This window comes from Microtus ochrogaster, linkage group LG1 (assembly GCF_000317375.1).
Source record: "Microtus ochrogaster isolate Prairie Vole_2 linkage group LG1, MicOch1.0, whole genome shotgun sequence".
Classification (NCBI taxonomy): domain Eukaryota; kingdom Metazoa; phylum Chordata; class Mammalia; order Rodentia; family Cricetidae; genus Microtus; species Microtus ochrogaster.
In genome coordinates this window covers 3898299-3916492 of record NC_022027.1, presented here as the reverse complement: position 1 = coordinate 3916492, position 18194 = coordinate 3898299, and the positions used below count along the sequence as shown (strand labels likewise).

Below are 18194 nucleotides of genomic sequence, written 5' to 3'. Positions count from 1 at the left end.
AATAATTTTAAATGAGCAAGAAAAAAATAGCTGTAAGCAATTTCTGAAAGGATTTCAAAGGATTCTAGTGAGAGTCAGCCTGAGGGTCTGGTTAATCTATTGTCATGTTGGAACTTAATTAAGCATCCCCCCAATTGCTCTGTGGTCCACACAGGGTCACCTGCGGAGAGGGATCAGCTTTGGGGACGAAGCTGGGCTCCAGGCTGACCCGGGGCTTGTCTGTCACCCAGCTTCTGTCCCCATCCGAATCCTGTCATTCAGAGAAAAACCACCATCATCCACACTTAGTATGCACCAAGTGAATGCATGTATTGTCTTCTATTTTTAGACCCCTCAGTTCTGCACCACAGCTGGCTAGTCTTGGGGGGCGGCACGCAGCCTCACCATTAGCAGAAGAGGGCTTAGATACATCCAAGGTGCTGTAGGGCCAAGTCCCCAGCACCCACCCTCCCCAGTTGGGGCTTGTCCACCACCATGCCCCAATTTTCAGACCTAGCTTCTCACCCATGTCCTTCAAAGAAAGCCCACCATCCTAGCATTTTCCTTGTCTGTTCCCACAGTCTAAAGGACCCTTCTGCATTTCTGGAACTCCTACTCGACCTGCAGAGCCCTGCTTCTTGGACCCAGTCTTATCCCCATCCCAGCTTCAGGTGCCGTGGTTCCGCGGTGCGGGCTCCTGTCCCCGCAGCGTGGAGGCGACGGTGTCTTAAGCTCCACGCCATGGAAACCTATCTCCGTGCCCCCCCTCCCCAACTCACCTCTACAAAATAAAAGCAAGGCAAGAGCGTCATGCTGTCCTTCGGCGTTTTATTCTTCTCCTTCATAGCAATCATGGTGACGCGCGCGCTGTAGGCCGAGGTTGCAGGGGACAAAGGCGCGCTGGAAACCAGGAGGTGCGCAGATGGAGTTCCCAGGTGGCGACACAAGGGATAGACAAAGCCGCCCGGGGAAACTGAGGCTGAAGCGGAAGGGGGGTATTTGGGGAAGGAGGATGCAGGAGCGCAGACGGCTCGCTTACCTGGGAGGGCGGAGTCCGCCGCAGAGCGCGGACACAAAGCCCGGGCCCCCGCGTGGGAGGGACGAGAGGCCGGGAGCGGTGCGCGGGGCGCGGGCTCTTTGTCTGTGGACTCTGCAGCCTCCCCGGCCCCGCCCCGGCCCCGCCCCCGGTTAGGGCGCCTCCGCCTCCGGCTCTGTGGGTCTCAGGGTCTTCGGCCCCGCGGGGGATAGCAATCCGGGTCCCTTCTCTGCCCCTGGAACGCGCCCTCCGTGCGCCTTGCGCGCGCACGATCAGTCTCAGGGACCTAGGGGCGGGCGGCGGAGTGCGGGGAAGGCGAGGTCCCGCGGCCCCAAATCGTCTTCCTGCGTTTCACAGTCGCCGAGTCCTCGGGCCCCCACGTCTTCCGTGCCCGCTGCTCGCTGGAGTCGGTTGCCATGGTGAGGTCCCTGGGCGCCTGAGGGAAAAGAGACAAAGCCTCCCGGGTGGAGGGGCTGCCCTCACTCTACTTCCCCCTCGTCCCCGCCCCTCCTTTTCTCCATCCATCCTTCAGGCCCGCCTCACCCACCCGCCTGACCCTATACAGCTGACGGCCTGGAGGATAAATGCACCTAGACAGCGCTGGCTCGACAGAGGCAGCCCAGTAAGATAGCCACCGCATCCCATTGGAGCAAACCGAGGCCCAGAGAAGTTAGGAAATCATTCTGTCGGTATAGTGAGTGAGCTTACTGTATACCAGATCCTTAACAGACACTTGGGATTCCCTGGGCTACGGCTACATAGTAAGACATTGTCTTAAAATAAGAACTAAGCTGGGGTTAGCCGGTCATGCTACAAGCAGGAGGCAGGAGGACCTCGTTCGAATCCCCAGCACCCACATAAAAATCCATCCATGGTGTCATATCTAACCCCAGCGCTGGGGAGAGCAGGACAGAATGATCACTGATCCTAATCAAAGAGACTATCCCAAAACATAAGGTAAAACTGGGGCTGACTGTGTACATCTGTAATCTCAGCCACTTGTGAGACAGAGGCAGAGGGATTCCATGAATCCCAAGACCCTGTTTCCAAAAAACAAAACCAGGCCTGGGCGGTGGTGGCGTAGGCCTTTAATCTCAACACTCTGTGAGTTTGAGGTCAGCCTGGTCTACATAGCCAGGGCTACAGAGAAACCCTGTCTCAAAAAACCAAAACCAGAACAAAACAAAACACAAAAACAAAGTGGGCAGCTCAAAGGGCACACGAGCAAACAGGGAAACAGGCAAAATGCAGGGCAAGGGAGTAAGCACAAGGTCATCTGAAGGGCATGGAGGGTTGATCCATGGAGCACCTACAGTGTGTCCACCCTGCTCTAGTGTCCTGCCCACCCCACTGCTTCCCCCACTGCCCCTCCACTGCCCACCCCACTGCTCCCCCACTGCCCACCCCACTGTTCCCCCACTGCCCACCCCACTGCCCACCCTACTGTTCCTGCACTGCCCACCCCATTGCTCCCCCACTGCCCACCCCACTGCCCCTACCCTGCCCACCCCACTGCTCCCCCACTGCCCACCCTACTGCCCACCCTACTGTTCCTGCACTGCCCACCCCATTGCTCCTGCCCTGCTCTCTGTCCATCCCATTACTCAGTGTTTGTTTTCCCAAACTCAAGCTCAGCTCAAGGTTCAGTCTCCTTCTGGGAACAGCAAGTTCCAGGCCTAGTGACCATACACAGCAGATGTTCCAGCTCCACAGAGGTGCCCTGCATGAAGCCAGGCATGGTGGTGTGCCGCTCTTGGGCAGATGAGGCAGGAGAATTGCTATGAGTTTAGATAACTCCTGTGCTGCACAGCAAGACCCTGTCTCAAAACAAAACCAAAAACAGCCAGGCGGTGGTGGTGCACACCTTAAATCCCAGCACTCTGGAGGTAGGAGGCAGGAGGATCTCTGTGAATTCAAGACCAGTCTGGTCTATAGGAGCTAGTTCCAGGGCAGGCTCCAAAGCTACAGAGAAGCCTATCTTGAAAAAGAAAATCAAAGAAAAGAAAAAGTATTTGGTATGGCAGGTCCATTCCTGTCATCCCACACCCAAGAAGATGAGGCAGGATTGTTGTGAGTTCCAGTCTAGCCTGGGCTACAGACTGTACTGCAGTCAGACTGTGTCTCAAAAACAAGCAAATGAAGTAACGCACACCTATGATCTCAGCACTCGGGAGGCAGAGGCAGGCGGATCTCTGAGTTTGAGGCCAGCCTGGTCTACAGAGTGAGTTCCAGCACAGCCTGGGCTACAGAGTCTCCATTTCAAAAATGGAAACAAACAAACACGTTACAGAGAGGATGGTAAAAGTGGCCCACGCAGGCTCAAGGACATCACTGTCCACCAGTGTTCAGGGAAAGGGGTGGGCCAATCGCCCTGGGGCAGCCCTTCGCTATAGTTCCTGGGGCACAGGGCACAGGAAAGCGGCAGTGGAGAAACCCAGAGGGGGACACAGAGACCTAGGGGAGCCTTGGGCTCAGTTTCCCTGTCAGTAGGGGAGGCGCTTGGGTGACCTCTTAGGAATTCTAGTGTTGAAGGAAGGTCCTGGGAGAAGGAGGAAGCTGTGGCAGCCAGTGTGACCGGCAGGGGACACTGTGTGAGTGGGGGAGGAGGATTTGGGGTCTTCCAGGTGGAATCTCCACATGGCTATGAGGAGCTGGGCTCTGGTGGCCATATGGCCTATGAGAGATCTGGATGTCAGCAGTGGCTAGGGAGCCTTGGCTGGTTTAAGATCAAGGGCAGGAGGCTGAACATCGTATCCTAAAACTCTGCTGTAATCCCAGCATCCAAGAGGCTGGACCAGGGGGATCAAAGTTCCTAAGTCCTAACCCCAGCACTCAGGAGACAAAGGCAAGCACAGCTTTATGAGTTGGGGGCCAGCCTGGTCTACATGAGATCTTGTCTCAGAAATGTCTGAGAACAGAAGGTCCATTCAGTCCTCCCCAGGACGGGACACGCTGTGGCACCCAAGCGATGGAAGGTCACTAAGGAGTCTCCCTGAAGATCAGAAGACGCTGGTGTCTCAGCCTCATGAGCTCAAGCAGGGGGAGGTGTGGGATGAGGAAGAACTTTGGATGGTGCCATTACTCTGAACCAACACTGGGCCCAGAGTCTCCCCAGCCGTTGGGTTGTGTAAGAAGTTGTCCTGGAACCCTGTGGACCCCTGCCAGCGAGGAGGCTGCGTTTCAAAACGAAAAAAAACCACACAACCTCTCTGTCTCTCTGTCTCTGTCTCTGTCTCTCCTATTTCCAGTCTAACTGGTCCGTGGTTTCTTTCTCTTTGTGTGGTTTATTATTTTAACTCAATTTAATTAATTAACTTCTTTATTTGTGGGTTGTCAAGACGGCTCAAAGGGGAAAGGCATTTGCCGCCAAACCCGACTACCTCAGTTCACTACCAGAGACTCATATGATGGGAGGGAAGAATTGACTTCTAAGAGATGTCCTTTGACACACGCACACACACACATACATACACGCGCACGCACACGCACACGGGGGGGGGGAGAGAGAGAGAGAGAGGCATGTAGGAAGGAAAGAATTAATTTTTGTAGTACTGGGGTGGAACCCAGGGTCTCACATCCTAGGCGAATACTTCACCATCCCCCATTCCATTAGCTATATTCCAGCATTCTGAGTTTAGACTGTTTTATAATAAATAGATATATTTGCCCTGTGATCCCAGCACTTGAGAAATGGAGGCAGGAGGGTTGATATGAGTTCTGGGTCAGCCTGAGATTTAACAAAGGGGGGGTGATGGGAAGGGAAGGGAAGGAAAGGGAAGGGGGCTGGGAGATAGCTCAGTGGGTCAAGTGCTTGTGGCACAAGAGAGGATTGGGATTCTGGTCCTCAGAACTGTCCCTGCCCCACACCTGGTGAAGAACTCCATGGTGGAGACAGCCTGCTTGTATTCCCAAGTTTGGGTGGGAGCAGGGCCAGGCAACGACAGGGATTCCCTGCTCCACCGCAAGCAGCAGCTAGTGAGTAGGCTGACTGAAACCGTAGGGCAAGTCCTGCCTCAGTGTGTCAGGCAGCGAAGACCTGAGGAACATGTCTTTGCCACCTCAGGCATCTATGTGCATGTGTGTCTACACATCTGCCTGCACAAAAATAAAAACGAGAGAAAGAAACAGAAAAAAGCTAGTTATTTTTTTAAAGATTTATTAATTTATTATGTATGTATCCCTGCATGACAGAAGAGGGAAACAGATCTCATTACAGATGGTTGTGAGCCACCATGTGGTTGCTGGGAATTGAACTCAGGACCTTTGGAAGAACAGGCAGTGCTCTTAACCACTGAACCATCTCTCCAGCCTCAAAGCTAAAGTTACTTAAGAAAAGAAAGAGAGAGAGAGGAATAGGAAATGATCCCAGTGTGAAAGCAAAGCCCAGGCCGCAGGAGGCTGGGGCAGGGCGGAGGGGAGTTCAAGGCAACCACCGCAGAGAGGGAACACACACTACCACACTAAGGAGAAATAATAATGATCCCTAAAGAGAAAACCCAGGCAGGATATGACCGATCTGATCACAGGGCCCTGTGGCTGTCAGTCAAGGCCTCTTCCAGGACCCTCAGCATGCAGTGGGTGGCAGCTGGCTTCTCACGCCTCCAGAGAGACCCCTTTATCCTGCCTTACTGCATACTCTCCCGGGCCCCAAAAATGGAAGGAGGAAGTGGAATACCCAGCCTGGCCCGCCTTCAGCCACCGTTCAACGGCTCCCCACAGAGCTGGGTATAAGAGGGGCTCAGCAAGCAGGGGGCCAGGAGCTTGGCCATGGCCAGAAACCACCCATCCCCCTGCTGGGTTCAACCCTTCCTCCTGCTTGCCCTGGTCTTTAGCGGTGAGTAGGGGTCTGTCCATCAACCAGTACTCTCCTGGCACAGCTGGGGAGACCAGGGCACCACTTGGCTAAGTGCTTGGGAGGAGAAGAAGGGAAGCCTAGGTCTTTGGACAGGGTCTCACGTAGCCAAGACTAGCCTTGAACTCACTTTATAGCCAGTTCGGGCTCCTGAGCCTCGAGTCTCACCTCCCCGGTACTAGGATGGCAGACTGCCACCACCGTGCTGGCTTTCTGTGGTGCTGGAGATGGGTTCCACGGCTTTATGGGTGCTGAACAAGTGCTCTGCCCACTGAGTTGCAGCCCAGCTTCACTCCCTTGATCGTTTTCTCTTAGAAGTCTCTAAGACTGTGCTACCCAGAGGCCCTTGCTGTAGGGGGGGATTTCTAGGGAATGCAGAATTGCAGAAACTAGGATTAGTGGCACAGGCCTTTAATCCCAGCACGGGCAGGATCTCTGTGAGTTCGAGGCCAGCCTGGTCTACAGAGTGAGACACAAAATAATAACCATAGATTCAAGCCAGGACCCACAAATCCTCCCCAGGCATGGGTCTCCCTGAGGCCATAGCACTGACTGACACCTTCCTCCCTCAGGTGCAGTCCAGGCCTCCCAGATTGTGGGTGGCCGTGAGGCTCAGCCCCATTCTCGGCCTTATATGGCCTCCCTGCAGCTGAGCAGGTCCCCTGGGAGCCACTTCTGTGGTGGCACGCTGATCCACCCGCGGTACGTGCTGACGGCTGCCCACTGCCTGCAGGACATGTGAGTACAACAGCCAGGGGCCAGTGAGGAGGCTGCAGGGCTTAGCTGACCCACCAGGCTGGGTGCCCCATAGTCACTTCCTCTCCCAGTCCTTTCCCTCTCTCCCGGCCTCAGCTCTGCCCCAGTTTCTACTCCAGGAAACTACCATAAAGCTTTCCTCTCACCTAGACAACCCCAGTGAGGGGCTGGGGCGTGGTCAGGGGTGAGAGGGCCTGGGTCCCTGTAACAGACAAAATTCCACGACCCTGGCCCCACAGCCCCTGGCAGCTGGTGACAGTGGTGCTGGGTGCCCACGACCTGCAAAGCCAGGAGCCTGAGCAGCAGAAATTCACCATCGTTCAGGTCTTCCAGAACAACTACAACCCTGAGGAGAACCTCAATGATGTACTACTCATTCAGGTAGGCCGGCCCTGCGGAAGACACCAGGAGCACCTCTTTTACCATGAAGGTGTCAGTGTCTCAGCTTCTGCCCCAGCTGTGCTTCCTGTCTGGTGCGCTTGGTTGGTGGCCGCAGTTAGGGTTAGGGTTGAGGCTATGTTTTGGTTACTGTTGGGGCCATGGCTAATGTTAGGGTTATGGTCAGAAACGGAGCCTGAGTTAGGGTCTGGGTCAAGATTAGGGTTAACGGGGGGGGGGGGTGTTGTACAACAGACAATCTCAGCGCGGGAAACCTTCCCTCTGCATCATGCTGTACGAACCGACAGCTCTCTCCAGAGTTTTTCCTGAGGAGCTGGGACTGACCACCAACAAAGCTTCAAAGCTCTCCACAGAGCGGGATATTCAGTTGAGTTTTTGTTTGGTTTTTGTTTTTTTGAGACAGGGTGTCTGTGTAACAACCCTAACTGTCCTGGAACTCGCTCAGTAGACCAGGATGGCCTCGAACTCACAGAGATCCGCCTGCCTCCCGAGTGCTGGGTTTAGGGCATGAGCCTCCACCCAGCTGTTGCTGTTTAAGTGCTCGGCCTAAAAGAGATGTTAGGTCCCTAGGGTGGCGGGTGGGGAAGAGGCCTCACATCTTTTCTGCAGCTGAACCGGCCAGCCTCCTTGGGAGAGAAGGTGGCCCTGGCCTCGCTGCCCCAGCAAGGCCAGTCGCTGGCCCAGGGCACCCAGTGCCTGGCCATGGGCTGGGGCCGCCTGGGCACCCGCGCGCCCACGCCACGCGTGCTGCAGGAGCTGAACGTCACGGTGGTCACCTTCCTGTGCCGGGAACACAACGTGTGCACATTGGTGCCACGGCGGGCAGCTGGCATTTGCTTCGTGAGTGCTGGGCCGGGCCGTGGGAGGCGTGGCCTGTGATTGTGGGGCGGGGCCGCTCTGTGGGGGCGGGGCCTCTGGTGGAGCTTGACTCTTCCCAAGTGGCCTCATCCCGGCTGACTCTTCTGCCTCAGGGAGACTCGGGCGGCCCCTTGATCTGTGATGGCTTTCTCCACGGAGTCGACTCCTTCGTAATCCGGGAATGCGCTTCCCTCCAGTTCCCCGACTTCTTCGCCCGGGTGTCCATGTACGTGGATTGGATCCACATGGTGCTCCGGGGAGCTGAGCCTTGAGCTACCTTCCGCACCCCAGTCTGTCTGGAGCAGGGTGGTCCTTCCAGGCTTTTCCTCCAGCTGGATCCAGCTCCGCACCCCCTGGAGTGGAGCCAGCTCTGTCCTCCAGTCCATGTGACCTCAATAAATCTGAGAAGTATTTAAAAACTGTCTTCTGTCTGTCTTACCTCATGTGGACCTGGGATGTGGCCAGAGCCTCGGTGTCGGAGGCCGCGGATTTACCACAGGGGTGGAGGGGAAGCCAGGCTCACTCCCAAACCGCAGCGGTTGGATTCAGCACCCCCTTTGCTTCTCACCTCCGTGTCTCAATTCCCCTAACTAGAACCGGGACACATCCCAGATGTGGATGTGGGGCTGGTGGGGTTTGGTGAGGTGTCCCCCAGCTTCGGACTCCTTGAAGCCCGGGCTCTTTTCACACCACAGTGGGTAGGGGCTGGGCTTCTCGGGGCCTCACGGTTGTGATCCTGTCAAAGCAGATAGGAGGCCTTCCTGGTGGAGGAGGCAAGGTGGACGGCAGTGGGAAAGCCGGGAGCAGGGGCCGGGACCCAAGGGACGGGCACAGCGAGGCCAGAAGAGCAAGGGGCAGCCGTGGAAGCCTCGGGTTTTCCCCAGCGGTAGGGAAATGAGCTGGGGCCAGCACAGGGAGGAGGGAAAGAGGTCCCAAGCCAGCCCTGGAAGGGTGAGAGAGGGGCGGTCTCCTCACAGGGTCTTAGGAAGTGGGAGTGGGCTGCTCTCTGACTTTTCTTGGTGCCGCCATTTGGTGGCGCTGTTCCGGGGCCAAAGGCTTATTCCTTCTCTAACATTGCTTTGGCTTTGGGAGAGTCTCATGAAAACCAGGCTAGCCTCTAACTCCCTACAAAGCCAAAGATCCTCCTGCCTCCACCTCCCAAGTGCTGGGATGACAGGTGTGAGCAGCCACTCCGGGGCTTGGTGCGCTCCAGGAAGGCAACTGCCCACTGAACCCCAGCCTCTTTTCAATCCTCCAACTCCCGGGGATGGGTCCCCAGTGTGTCACGCCGTGTGCAGACTGTTTCTTATGGAGACACTGGGGATCTGGGGACACTAAATGGAGTCAGAGAAGAGCCTGAGCTCAGAGGGGTTCCCTCGGGGCCTGGAATTCCACAACAGAGAAATATGAACCCGAATGCAGACCTAACCTGCGCAGCATGGATGAGCACAGCATACAGGTGGTGCTCAATAAGTGTAGCTGTGGTGAGACCTGGTCTCCTGATCTTGTTTGCCTGCCCTCCCCTCCAGGCGGCAAGGGATGGTGTATACAGCAGGCACTCACTGTGTAGAAGAAAAGGAGCGGAGTTAGTGTGTATCTGGGTGAAAGAGGGCAGTGTCCCCACTGGGGTCCCAGGCACCCTGGCCACCTGCCCACGTTCGTTGGGCTCCACCCCACCATGCCCGATCCTAGAGTTGGGACGTTGGTTTTGCAACAGCCTTGGCAGCAGCTCCTGGAAGAGATGGGAGGGGAGCTGGCCACAGAGTGGGGGGAGGGCTGGGCCCCCCCGAGTCCTGTCTCCTTTGTAGGATGGGAACCCACAGTCTGGATAGCAATTCCTTCTCACGGGTACCCAGGCATGGATGGGGTCAGATGGGAGTGAGCTCTCCACTGTGAGGAGCGACCCGCAATTTAGGGGCTCAGCTGCTGCAGTGTGAACCAGGTTAAGATGACCCGTTGTGCTGGGCATGGGCTGTGCATGGGCATGATGGCGCGACACACCTTTAGTCCCAGTGCGGGGCAGGCAGAGCAGGCGGATCTCTGAGAGGCCAGCCTGGGATACATAGTGAGACCTTTTCTCAAGCGCACACACAGACACACTCACCTGTCACTGGGTGGGTAGAGCTGCCAAGGCCCTCAATTTTTCTGGTTTAAGTAAGGATCCAGCCAGCCACTCTGTCACCCCAGGAAAAAGTCAGGCTGGCACTGGCCCCTTTGAAGACCCAGCGTGCCACACGTTGCTGTTATTATCACGCCTAAGGCAAACTGAGGCAAAGGACTTGGCCTTCAGATATAAGTAGCTGGGTACAGGGCTCCAAGCTGAGCCTGGAGGGCATGCCTGCCATCCCAGCACTCAGGAGGTGGAGGCTGGGAAACTAAGAGTTTGAGGCCAGCCTGGGCTACCTGAGATCCTATATTATTTATTTATTTATTGGGACACAGTTTCTCTGTGTAGCCCTAGCCCTCTTGGATCCTGCTGTAGCCCAGGCTGACCTTGAACTCACTGAGATCCACCTGCCTGCCTGCTGCTTCCCAAGTGCTGGGATCAAAGGCGTGCACCACCGCTGCCCAGCGTGAGGGTCTAGTTTTTAAAAAGGAGGAGAGAAAAGGATGGCTTGCTGAGTGTTCGTTGCTATTCAATAGCAGGGATGAAGCTGAAGTGGGGACCCCGGGGGGCACACACCTTTCCTTGTCACCCCCACCATCCTGTCCCCAGGGAGGAAGTGGGGCTGTGGCCAGCATGGGGCAATTCAACGGCCTCTGGCTGGGCTATAAGTAAGGCTGTTAGGTAGGGGCATGGGGAACCACGAGAGCACAGCCTCACCATGGCCCTCAGCCCATCATCCAGCCGAACTCTGGCTCCGGTGCTGCTGTCCTTGCTCCTGGGTGGTGAGTGCGCATGGAGGTGCAGCCACCCCACTGACCGCTTGTCTGGCTCCACTGTCTTTCCCCGGGTCCCCCAGGACACGGAGGTTTCTGGTGGGCAGGGCACTATCAGGAAACGGGGATTCTTTTTGTTTGTTTATTTCTCTGTGTAGTTTTGGAGCCTGTCCTGGAACTCCCTCTGTAGACCAGGCTGGTCTCGAACTCAGGAGATTCACTTGCCTCTGCCTCCTGAGTGCTGGCATTAAAAGTGTGTGCCACCATTGTCAGGCAGAAACAGGGGTTCTAAGCCTGGGGGAGGTGCTTGGGTCTCAAGTCCAGGAGCACCTGGGCAGGTCCTTTATCCTCTCTGCCTCAGTTTCCCTCATCAACCTTCTGAATTCTCATTAAGGGTTCAAAGAACTTGGTGGCTGGGGCTCACTCTTCCTCCCTGCGTCCCTAGGTCCAGTGCTGGCCTCAGAGATTGTGGGTGGCCAGCCAGCCCAGGCCCACGCTTGGCCCTTCATGGCGTCCCTGCAACGACGTGGAGGTCACTTCTGTGGCGCTACACTCATCGCCAGAAACTTTGTCATGTCAGCAGCCCACTGTGTGAACGGCCTGTGAGTCCTGCCTCCAGCACTCCCAGACCTCAGCATCCACATGGGCCAGAGTGGGGAAGTTAGGTGGGGCCTCCCACCCACGCTCCTCCCCCCTTTCCCCTCTTGGCTGTCTATAGAAACTTCCGGTCGGTGCAGGTAGTCTTGGGGGCCCACAACCTCCGGCGTCGGGAACCCACTAGGCAGATCTTCTCGGTGCAGCGGGTCTTCGAGAATGGCTTCGACCCCTCGCGTCTGGTGAACGACATTGTAATCATGCAGGTGAGCTTGGGAGTCCGGGAGGGTGAGCCTCGGGTGCAAAGGCTTGAGAAAAGTGCAGTGCAGAAGGGTCTGGGTTGGGGGGACGGACACACCCGAGCAACTGCAGCCACCACCCCCTGACTCTGTTCCAGCTCAGTACAGTGGAGAAAAACCGTTCTGTGGGCCAGATGGTGAGGGTGCAGCATTCAGTCAACAAATGCCTGTATTTTTTGTGCCTCTCCACTCACTGACCCTGCGGCTCTGGGGATCCTGGGGGAACATTCCTTTCTTCATCGAGTGCGTCTTGGGGGCAGGGCACTAAGGAAAGTGGGGACACACAATGCCCAACGTGGCCTGTGACTCCTTCATGGTTTCTAAGTCTCTCCTCTCACCACAGCTCAATGGCTCAGCCACCATTAACACCAATGTGCAGGTGGCCCAGCTGCCTGCCCAGGGCCGTGGCGTGGATAATGGCACTTTATGCCTGGCCATGGGCTGGGGCAGGCTGGGCACAAACCGACCTTCACCCAGCGTGCTCCAACAGCTCAATGTGACGGTGGTGACAAACCTCTGCCGCCGCCGTCTGAATGTATGCACGCTGGTGCCGCAGCGGCGAGCAGGCATCTGCTTCGTGAGTGCCCAGGAGGGACTTGCCAGTGCGGGGTGTGGGCAACGGGGCCTCGAGGTCCAGTCTCTGACCTTGATGCTTCCACAGGGGGACTCTGGAGGACCTCTGGTCTGTAATGGGCTTGTCCAAGGCATCGACTCCTTTATCCGTGGGGGCTGCGGGTCTGGATTATTCCCAGATGCCTTTGCGCCTGTGGCCGAGTTTGCAGACTGGATCAACTCCATTATCCGCGGCCATGATGAACACCCCAACATCCACCCCAGAGATCCCGAGAGTGGGACCAGCTAAGACCTGCCTGTCCTCTCCCTGCCATCAACCTCATCCATGATGACCGCCCCATACCCACCCCGGAGATCCTGAGAGTGGAACCAGCTGATTGGCCCATCCCCTCAGCTGCTCCTGGCGGCCCTCAATAAAAGCAATGTTTCCTTGGTACACAGGATCTGGTGTCTGTTGACCATGCCACAGAATGCAGAACAGAGCCACTGCCCCATGTGAGGGGCACCTCCTGGGGTCAGTTGCCGAGTTGGGGCAAAGTGGCAGCAAGAGGCATGTTCTCCACTTTGTACAAAAGGCTATTACTACCTGGTGGTGGTGGCGCACGCCTTAATCCCAGCTCTCGGGAGGCAGAAGCAGGCGGATCTCTGGGAGTTCGAGGCCAGCCTGGTCTACAAGAGCTAGTTCCAGGACAGGCTCTAAAGCTACAGAGAAACCCTGTCTCGAAAGAAGGAAAAAAAAAAAGGTTATCACTGAGACACTGAGATGACCGTTGTGGGTTTCTGTTCCTAAAACCCACGTTCAGCTAGGTCTCAGCACTCAAGAGGAGGCAGAGGCAGGAGGATTGCCATGAGTTTAAGAACAGCCTGGCCTACACAGTGAGACCCTGTCTCAAAACACATAGAGGGGCTGGAGAGGTGACTCAGCATTGCCTGGGTTCCCACATGGTGGTTCACAACTACCTATAGCTCCCATTCTATTCCAGGGGCCTCCACATCCTCCTCTGGACTCTGTGGGCACCAGGCATGCGATGCACCCCCTATACACATAATTAAGAACAATAAGGACTGTGAGGTGGCAGAGTGGCGAAGGTGCCCGTTCTGGGAAGCGCATGGTGGAGGGAGACTCCTGCGAGCTGCCACACAGCACGTGGGACATCAAAATAAACAAAGCATGCAGATAAAATGAGAAGTAATCCGCTTCCCATTAGACTGTCTTCTGTCCCACCCACCCTCCTCCCCTACCCCACCCCACTAGGGCAGGCCTCCAAGTGTGTGGAGGCTCAGAGTTGTTTGCTGAAGTGTGTCCTATTGGCCTGACCCTGGGTGGTAGCCATTTTTTTTTTAATTTCTCGGGTTTCTTTTTGCACAATCTGGATTCTGTCCTAAAAGGCTTCTGATTTTGTTTTGTTTTGCTTTTGAGACAGGGTCTCACTCTGTAGTCCAGGCTGGCCTCGAACTCACAGAGATCCTCCTAACTCTGCCTTCCAAGTGCTGGGGTTGAAAGCCTCAGGCACCAGGTGGCTTCTGATTTTAATAAAGCAGACTCCTGGGGTTCTGACATCACATCTGCAACACTAAGTTACCCCCAAAGAGAGAACTTACTGCTCTGAGAGGAAGTGGTTTGCGGACCCTCCAAGCCCCCCACCTCCTCCCTCCACTCTGGAACCCACCCTAGGGATTAACAGAGGGGTGGACTGTGACCTAGACAGGGCCAGTCAGACCTTGATTAACATGAAGGTCAGATTTTCCAGTGAGGGTCCCTGCGCTGCGACAGGGAGCAGCCTGGGCGAGAAAGGCAAAGGATGCCTGGGATTAGGTCATACCTGAAGGCAAAATCCACAGGACTTTCCTTCCCATTTCCTTCCTGCCATACTACTGAGGAGTGGGTCCCTCATGGCCACAGGAATGTTCCCTGCCCCCACTGACAAACAACCTCTTTCCAAGTTGGAGGAGGAAGTGTGGGAGGGTAAAAAGATGGAGACTTGTTTGCCAGCTGGCCTCCTGCCGCTGCTGTTGCAACAGACACCATGCTGGAAGGACAGTTACTGGGCCAGGGTGCTGGGTGGTCCAGCCTCCCACCCAACCCAATTGCTGTCACCTTTAGGATGGGCACTGGCCGGGGTCCCAGGCAGGAGGAAGAGGAAGGATCCCCGTGCACATCGAAGGTTTATATAAGCAGTCCCAGAAGGGCCACACACTCAAATCTGAAAGAGTAGATTCCCAGTTCCCTAGTTGGCTGTCTGCCCAAGAGGCAGACTGGGGGCGGGAGGCACCTGCCCCATAAAACAGACCCCGAGGACGGGCGCCTGGGTCAGCATCTGGACTCATTAGCGTCAGAATGCAAAGTTCTGTGTGGCTCGTGGTTCTGGTGGTCCTGCGGGCGGCTGAATGTGGTGAGTGGAGAGGGACAGCTGGATGCAGTCACACACACCAGTCTGCAGTCTGAGCCTCCTGGACTCTGAGCTTTCACCAACAGCAGGACTCTGAATCTGAAACCTGTAGGCTTTATAGAATTAAAGAACTAAAATTCACCTTGGGGTCAGTGAGAAGGCTCAGTTGGTAAAGGGGCTGGTGGCCAAGCTGGAAGACCCGAGTTTGATCTCCTGAACCCGCATGGTGGAAGAAGAGATGGGATTCCCTGCGAGCTGTCTTCCAGCTACCACAGGTTCACTGTGGTTTTGAGGGATGTGCACCCACCCACCAGGCTTCTGAATTTGCAGCATCTCGAAGTGTTTTTACAGAGATGGATGGGGTTCTGGATCTGGAGCAAACGGGACGGGGGAGGTGGTGTCTGGCGTCTCTCTGGGTGCAGCCCAGGCTAATCATAGTGCACCCACCTTCCTCAGCAGCGCAGCCCCGAGGCCGGATTCTGGGTGGCCAGGAGGCCAAGGCTCATACTTGGCCCTACATGGCTTCGGTGCAGGTGAACGGAACACACGTGTGCGGTGGCACCCTGGTGGATGAGCAGTGGGTGTTGAGTGCTGCGCACTGCATGGACGGAGTGTGAGTGGTGGGGGTGGGGGAAGGGAGGGGATGGGGCCTCCAGAGGGTGGGACGTGGATCTGAGGTGGGCCCTCGTCATGTCCCCAGGACCACGAATGAGATTGTGCAAGTGCTCCTGGGTGCCCACTCCCTGTCGATGCCTGAACCCTCCAAGCGGCTGTACGACGTGCAAAGTGCAGTGCATCACCCGGGAAGCCGGTCCGACCGCATTGAGGACGACCTTCTCCTCTTGCAGGTGAGGAAACCGGGTCCTTCCTACCCCTGGGTTCCACTCAGGGTCTAGCCTCGACCCTTCCTCCTGCACCTCCAGTCTATTTCCCAGCCCCGCCCACTACCGTGACATTACTCTTCTCCCACCCTTAGCTGTCCCAGAATGTCTCGCTGGGCCCCTACGTGCACCCTCTGCCCTTGCAACGCGAAGACCGAGACTTGCCCCCCGGAACGCTCTGCCATGTGGCCGGTTGGGGTGTGGTCAGCCACGCAGGCCGAAGGCCCGACGTCCTGCAAACCCTGACAGTGCCAATCATGGACCGGAACACCTGCAATCAGCGCGTGCATCACGACGGGGCCGTCACCAAGAACATGATGTGTGCAGAGAGCAACCGCAGGGACACCTGCAGGGTGAGTGGCAAGGGTGGGTGGAACCTGAGGGTCTGCAGAGGCCAGCGAGGAGCGTGGCTTGCAGGAAGAGTGGGGTTCAGGAGCCCTGGAGCTGCAGGGAGCCAGTGGCTTGGCTATTGGGCGGGAACGTCACTCGCGGCCCCACCCCACAGGGAGACTCCGGTGGCCCTCTGGTGTGCAGAAACACGGTCGAGGGTATTGTCGCGTGGGGCTCGCGAGTCTGTGGAAACCGCAAGAAGCCGGGCGTCTTTACCCGCGTGTCGACCTACACAGATTGGATCGAAAACGTCAGGAATGGTAACTTGACGATCTGAGGGGACCTCGGAGACACGTGTCTCACAATAAATGCATCTGTCTGAGCCCAGTGAGTCTTTATTGACTGCCTGCTGCGCGCGCACACACCCAGTAAGACAGGTAGTTCCGTGTTCAGCCACACGAAGGTGCGCGTGCTCTTTTAGGGAACCGTGGGGCCGGGCCCACTCCTACCCGACAGAGGTCAGACATCACTGCCAAGATGCTCTGAAGTTGACATAAACATTAAAAGGGGAAAAACTGAGGCACAGAGAGGCCATAAACAATGGCTGGATTCCGACCCAGAGCCCACACTGAATCGTTGAGGAGGGAGTCAGTGATGTCTGCAGTGCCACATGGGCTGGAGAGCTGTGGAATCAGCACTCCAGGTCCCCTGCGGGTGACAACAGGCAGAACCCAGAGTCAAGCCCCATGCCTTTCTCCCTGGAGGACAGATACTGAGACAGCGACAGTCCCTTGGCCTCCCGTAGGTATTGGAGACTGAGCATCTGAGAGGTGAGGTCACTCAGGACCTTGCTGGTAATGGCAGTAGAACTGGAGCCTGGGCCTGAATTTTGGTTCTGCCAGGCAGGTCCATCTTTATGAACAAGCACTTACTGAGCCTGAGCGCCTACTGTGTGCCCTCCCCAGGCTCCAGCAGAGGGGTGGGCACAGGCATAGGCAAGGCCCAGTTGTGTCTCCTCAGGAGGCTAGCATTTCAATGCCATTTATCCCACAATCCCAGGGTGCTTCACACCCCGAGACACCCATCATTCAGCTGCTCCTTGCAGTTTCCCCACACGGCTTGGAATCCACTAACATGGCCAGCACTGCAGAGAAAGGATGTGAGCAGCCACGCAGGCTGGTGAGGAGGAAGGGAACTTACACACGGGATGGCTGGTCACCCCAGTGGCCATGCTCCCGGCCACGGGAAGTCAAGGATGGCTAGAGCAAGGCCAACACGCCCCACGCCATGCTGCTGGCTTCTGCTGGCAGAGGCAGTACCCTAGGGCCAGCAGTGGCCATCACGGGATGTCACAAAACCCTGAAGGGGACACACTGGTCTCCTAGGCTCTTCTGATGTACAGTGTTCTAGGGCGAAATGGGAGCACTGCCTGCTATCCTAGCACTCAGGAGAGAGACAGGAGGATCAGGGGTTCAAGGCTATCCCCAACTATATAGGTTCCAGGTTGGGGGTTCCCACCAGGTCCAGGCCCTGCTACCGTGTCTGGCTACGGCTGCACTCACAGGTTGTGTTGGAGCACGGCGAGCTGGAGCCAGGGCTTGAACACAGCCCTCCCCAGGCTGGGCCATGTGTGCCACTGGCCTGCACTCTCTGCTCCACAGGGGCCAGAGGGAAAACAACAAAACCAATTACCCAGCTCCATGAGGCCGGGACCTGGTTGCCAGTGACTGCAGGGGCAGATGCTATGGGGAGACTGAAGGCCGGACCCTGGGGACCAAGAGCAAAGGCTGCCAGAAACCAGATGAGAGGCAGTGGGGAGGGGGAGCCCACTAGGGCACACCTGTGGGCAAGAGTGGGGGGGACTGTGGTGATAAATGGGCCTGGACGACAAGAGAACTTTATTGGGCCCACCTTCCGCTCCTATAGGCCTAAAAGGGAAACTGAGGACGACATCCCCAACCTGGACAGGGACGTATGGACTGTGGACCTTTTGAAGGGTGGACACAGACCAACTCCTTCAAGCTCTGTGTGTGGCCTGGGTGTGACCATGGGACTTGAGGCCCCCACGTCTGCTCAGGGACAGCTGAGGGGCACTCTCCGCCACAGCCCCCCACACAGGCAGTTCTTGATCCAGCGCTGCTCCCACTGTTTCACGGCTGTTGTCTTGTTGGGTGACCTCAGCATGGTGACACAGCCACACCTGGGGAGCAGGGGCTGCTGACACTTGCCCTCCCCCACCCCGCCTGCCTCTGCCTGCAGGGATGCAAGCAGGCAAGGAGGTACACCCCAAACCACACCCCAGGTACAACACAGACTACCAAGGAGGTACACCCCAAACCACACCCCAGGTACAACACAGACTACCAA

The 18194-nt window shown here is 56.6% G+C and overlaps 5 protein-coding genes across 8 annotated transcripts in view; 3 read left to right on the top strand and 2 right to left on the bottom strand.

Annotated features, from left to right (window-relative positions):
- Plppr3 (phospholipid phosphatase related 3) overlaps nucleotides 1–1491 on the bottom strand; it is a 12346-nt gene extending 10855 nt beyond the window's left edge. The window contains exons 1-2 of the mRNA XM_005359103.2: nucleotides 1019–1491; nucleotides 759–879 (exon numbers count right to left, since the gene is read on the bottom strand). Coding sequence (XP_005359160.1) covers nucleotides 759–833 — 75 coding nt within the window. The 5' untranslated portion in view covers nucleotides 834–879; nucleotides 1019–1491. The remainder of the gene's footprint in view (nucleotides 1–758; nucleotides 880–1018) is intronic.
- A 4954-nt stretch (nucleotides 1492–6445) lies between these two features.
- LOC101983627 (myeloblastin) lies at nucleotides 6446–8278 on the top strand. Its single transcript, XM_026785324.1, has 4 exons — nucleotides 6446–6605; nucleotides 6863–7004; nucleotides 7632–7862; nucleotides 7994–8278. Exons 1-4 carry the CDS (start codon nucleotides 6502–6504, stop codon nucleotides 8150–8152), a joined length of 636 nt encoding a protein of 211 aa, XP_026641125.1. The 5' UTR covers nucleotides 6446–6501; the 3' UTR covers nucleotides 8153–8278.
- Nucleotides 8279–10705: 2427 nt separating this feature from the next.
- Nucleotides 10706–12515, top strand: LOC101993257 (neutrophil elastase). Its single transcript, XM_005359126.1, has 5 exons — nucleotides 10706–10769; nucleotides 11206–11362; nucleotides 11479–11620; nucleotides 11997–12230; nucleotides 12315–12515. The coding sequence occupies exons 1-5, from the start codon at nucleotides 10706–10708 to the stop codon at nucleotides 12513–12515; spliced, it is 798 nt and encodes a 265-aa protein (XP_005359183.1).
- A 2033-nt stretch (nucleotides 12516–14548) lies between these two features.
- On the top strand, nucleotides 14549–16209 carry Cfd (complement factor D). 2 transcript variants are annotated; one of them, XM_005359100.2, is made up of 5 exons: nucleotides 14549–14619; nucleotides 15076–15229; nucleotides 15317–15464; nucleotides 15593–15850; nucleotides 16003–16209. In XM_005359100.2, the coding sequence occupies exons 1-5, from the start codon at nucleotides 14565–14567 to the stop codon at nucleotides 16162–16164; spliced, it is 777 nt and encodes a 258-aa protein (XP_005359157.1). In that variant the 5' UTR covers nucleotides 14549–14564; the 3' UTR covers nucleotides 16165–16209. The 2 variants fall into 2 exon arrangements, with proteins under 2 accessions (XP_005359157.1, XP_005359156.1); XM_005359099.2 differs by having other exon boundaries at nucleotides 15073–15229.
- A 5-nt stretch (nucleotides 16210–16214) lies between these two features.
- The window catches only part of Med16 (mediator complex subunit 16), a 13316-nt gene continuing 11336 nt past the window's right edge, over nucleotides 16215–18194 (bottom strand). For all 3 annotated transcript variants that reach the window (XM_013350699.2, XM_005359096.3, XM_013350700.2), the window contains exon 15: nucleotides 16215–18027. In XM_013350699.2, the coding sequence (XP_013206153.1) occupies nucleotides 17901–18027 (127 nt within the window). In that variant the 3' untranslated portion in view covers nucleotides 16215–17900. The remainder of the gene's footprint in view (nucleotides 18028–18194) is intronic.

What these genes read in the sequence shown, in the direction of transcription:
- Cfd (XM_005359099.2), top strand. Translation starts at nt 14,565, where the DNA reads ATGCAAAGTTCTGTGTGGCTCGTGGTTCTGGTGGTCCTGCGGGCGGCT. An exon ending in CCTGCGGGCGGCTGAATGTG is followed by an intron (nt 14,620 to 15,072) that starts GTGAGTGGAGAG and finishes CACCTTCCTCAG; the next exon opens with CAGCGCAGCCCCGAGGCCGG. An exon ending in ACCGCAGGGACACCTGCAGG is followed by an intron (nt 15,851 to 16,002) that starts GTGAGTGGCAAG and finishes CCCACCCCACAG; the next exon opens with GGAGACTCCGGTGGCCCTCT.
- LOC101983627 (XM_026785324.1), top strand. Translation starts at nt 6,502, where the DNA reads ATGGCCTCCCTGCAGCTGAGCAGGTCCCCTGGGAGCCACTTCTGTGGT. An exon ending in GCCCACTGCCTGCAGGACAT is followed by an intron (nt 6,606 to 6,862) that starts GTGAGTACAACA and finishes CTGGCCCCACAG; the next exon opens with CCCCTGGCAGCTGGTGACAG. An exon ending in GGGCAGCTGGCATTTGCTTC is followed by an intron (nt 7,863 to 7,993) that starts GTGAGTGCTGGG and finishes CTTCTGCCTCAG; the next exon opens with GGAGACTCGGGCGGCCCCTT.
- LOC101993257 (XM_005359126.1), top strand. Translation starts at nt 10,706, where the DNA reads ATGGCCCTCAGCCCATCATCCAGCCGAACTCTGGCTCCGGTGCTGCTG. An exon ending in GCCCACTGTGTGAACGGCCT is followed by an intron (nt 11,363 to 11,478) that starts GTGAGTCCTGCC and finishes GGCTGTCTATAG; the next exon opens with AAACTTCCGGTCGGTGCAGG. An exon ending in ACGACATTGTAATCATGCAG is followed by an intron (nt 11,621 to 11,996) that starts GTGAGCTTGGGA and finishes CTCTCACCACAG; the next exon opens with CTCAATGGCTCAGCCACCAT.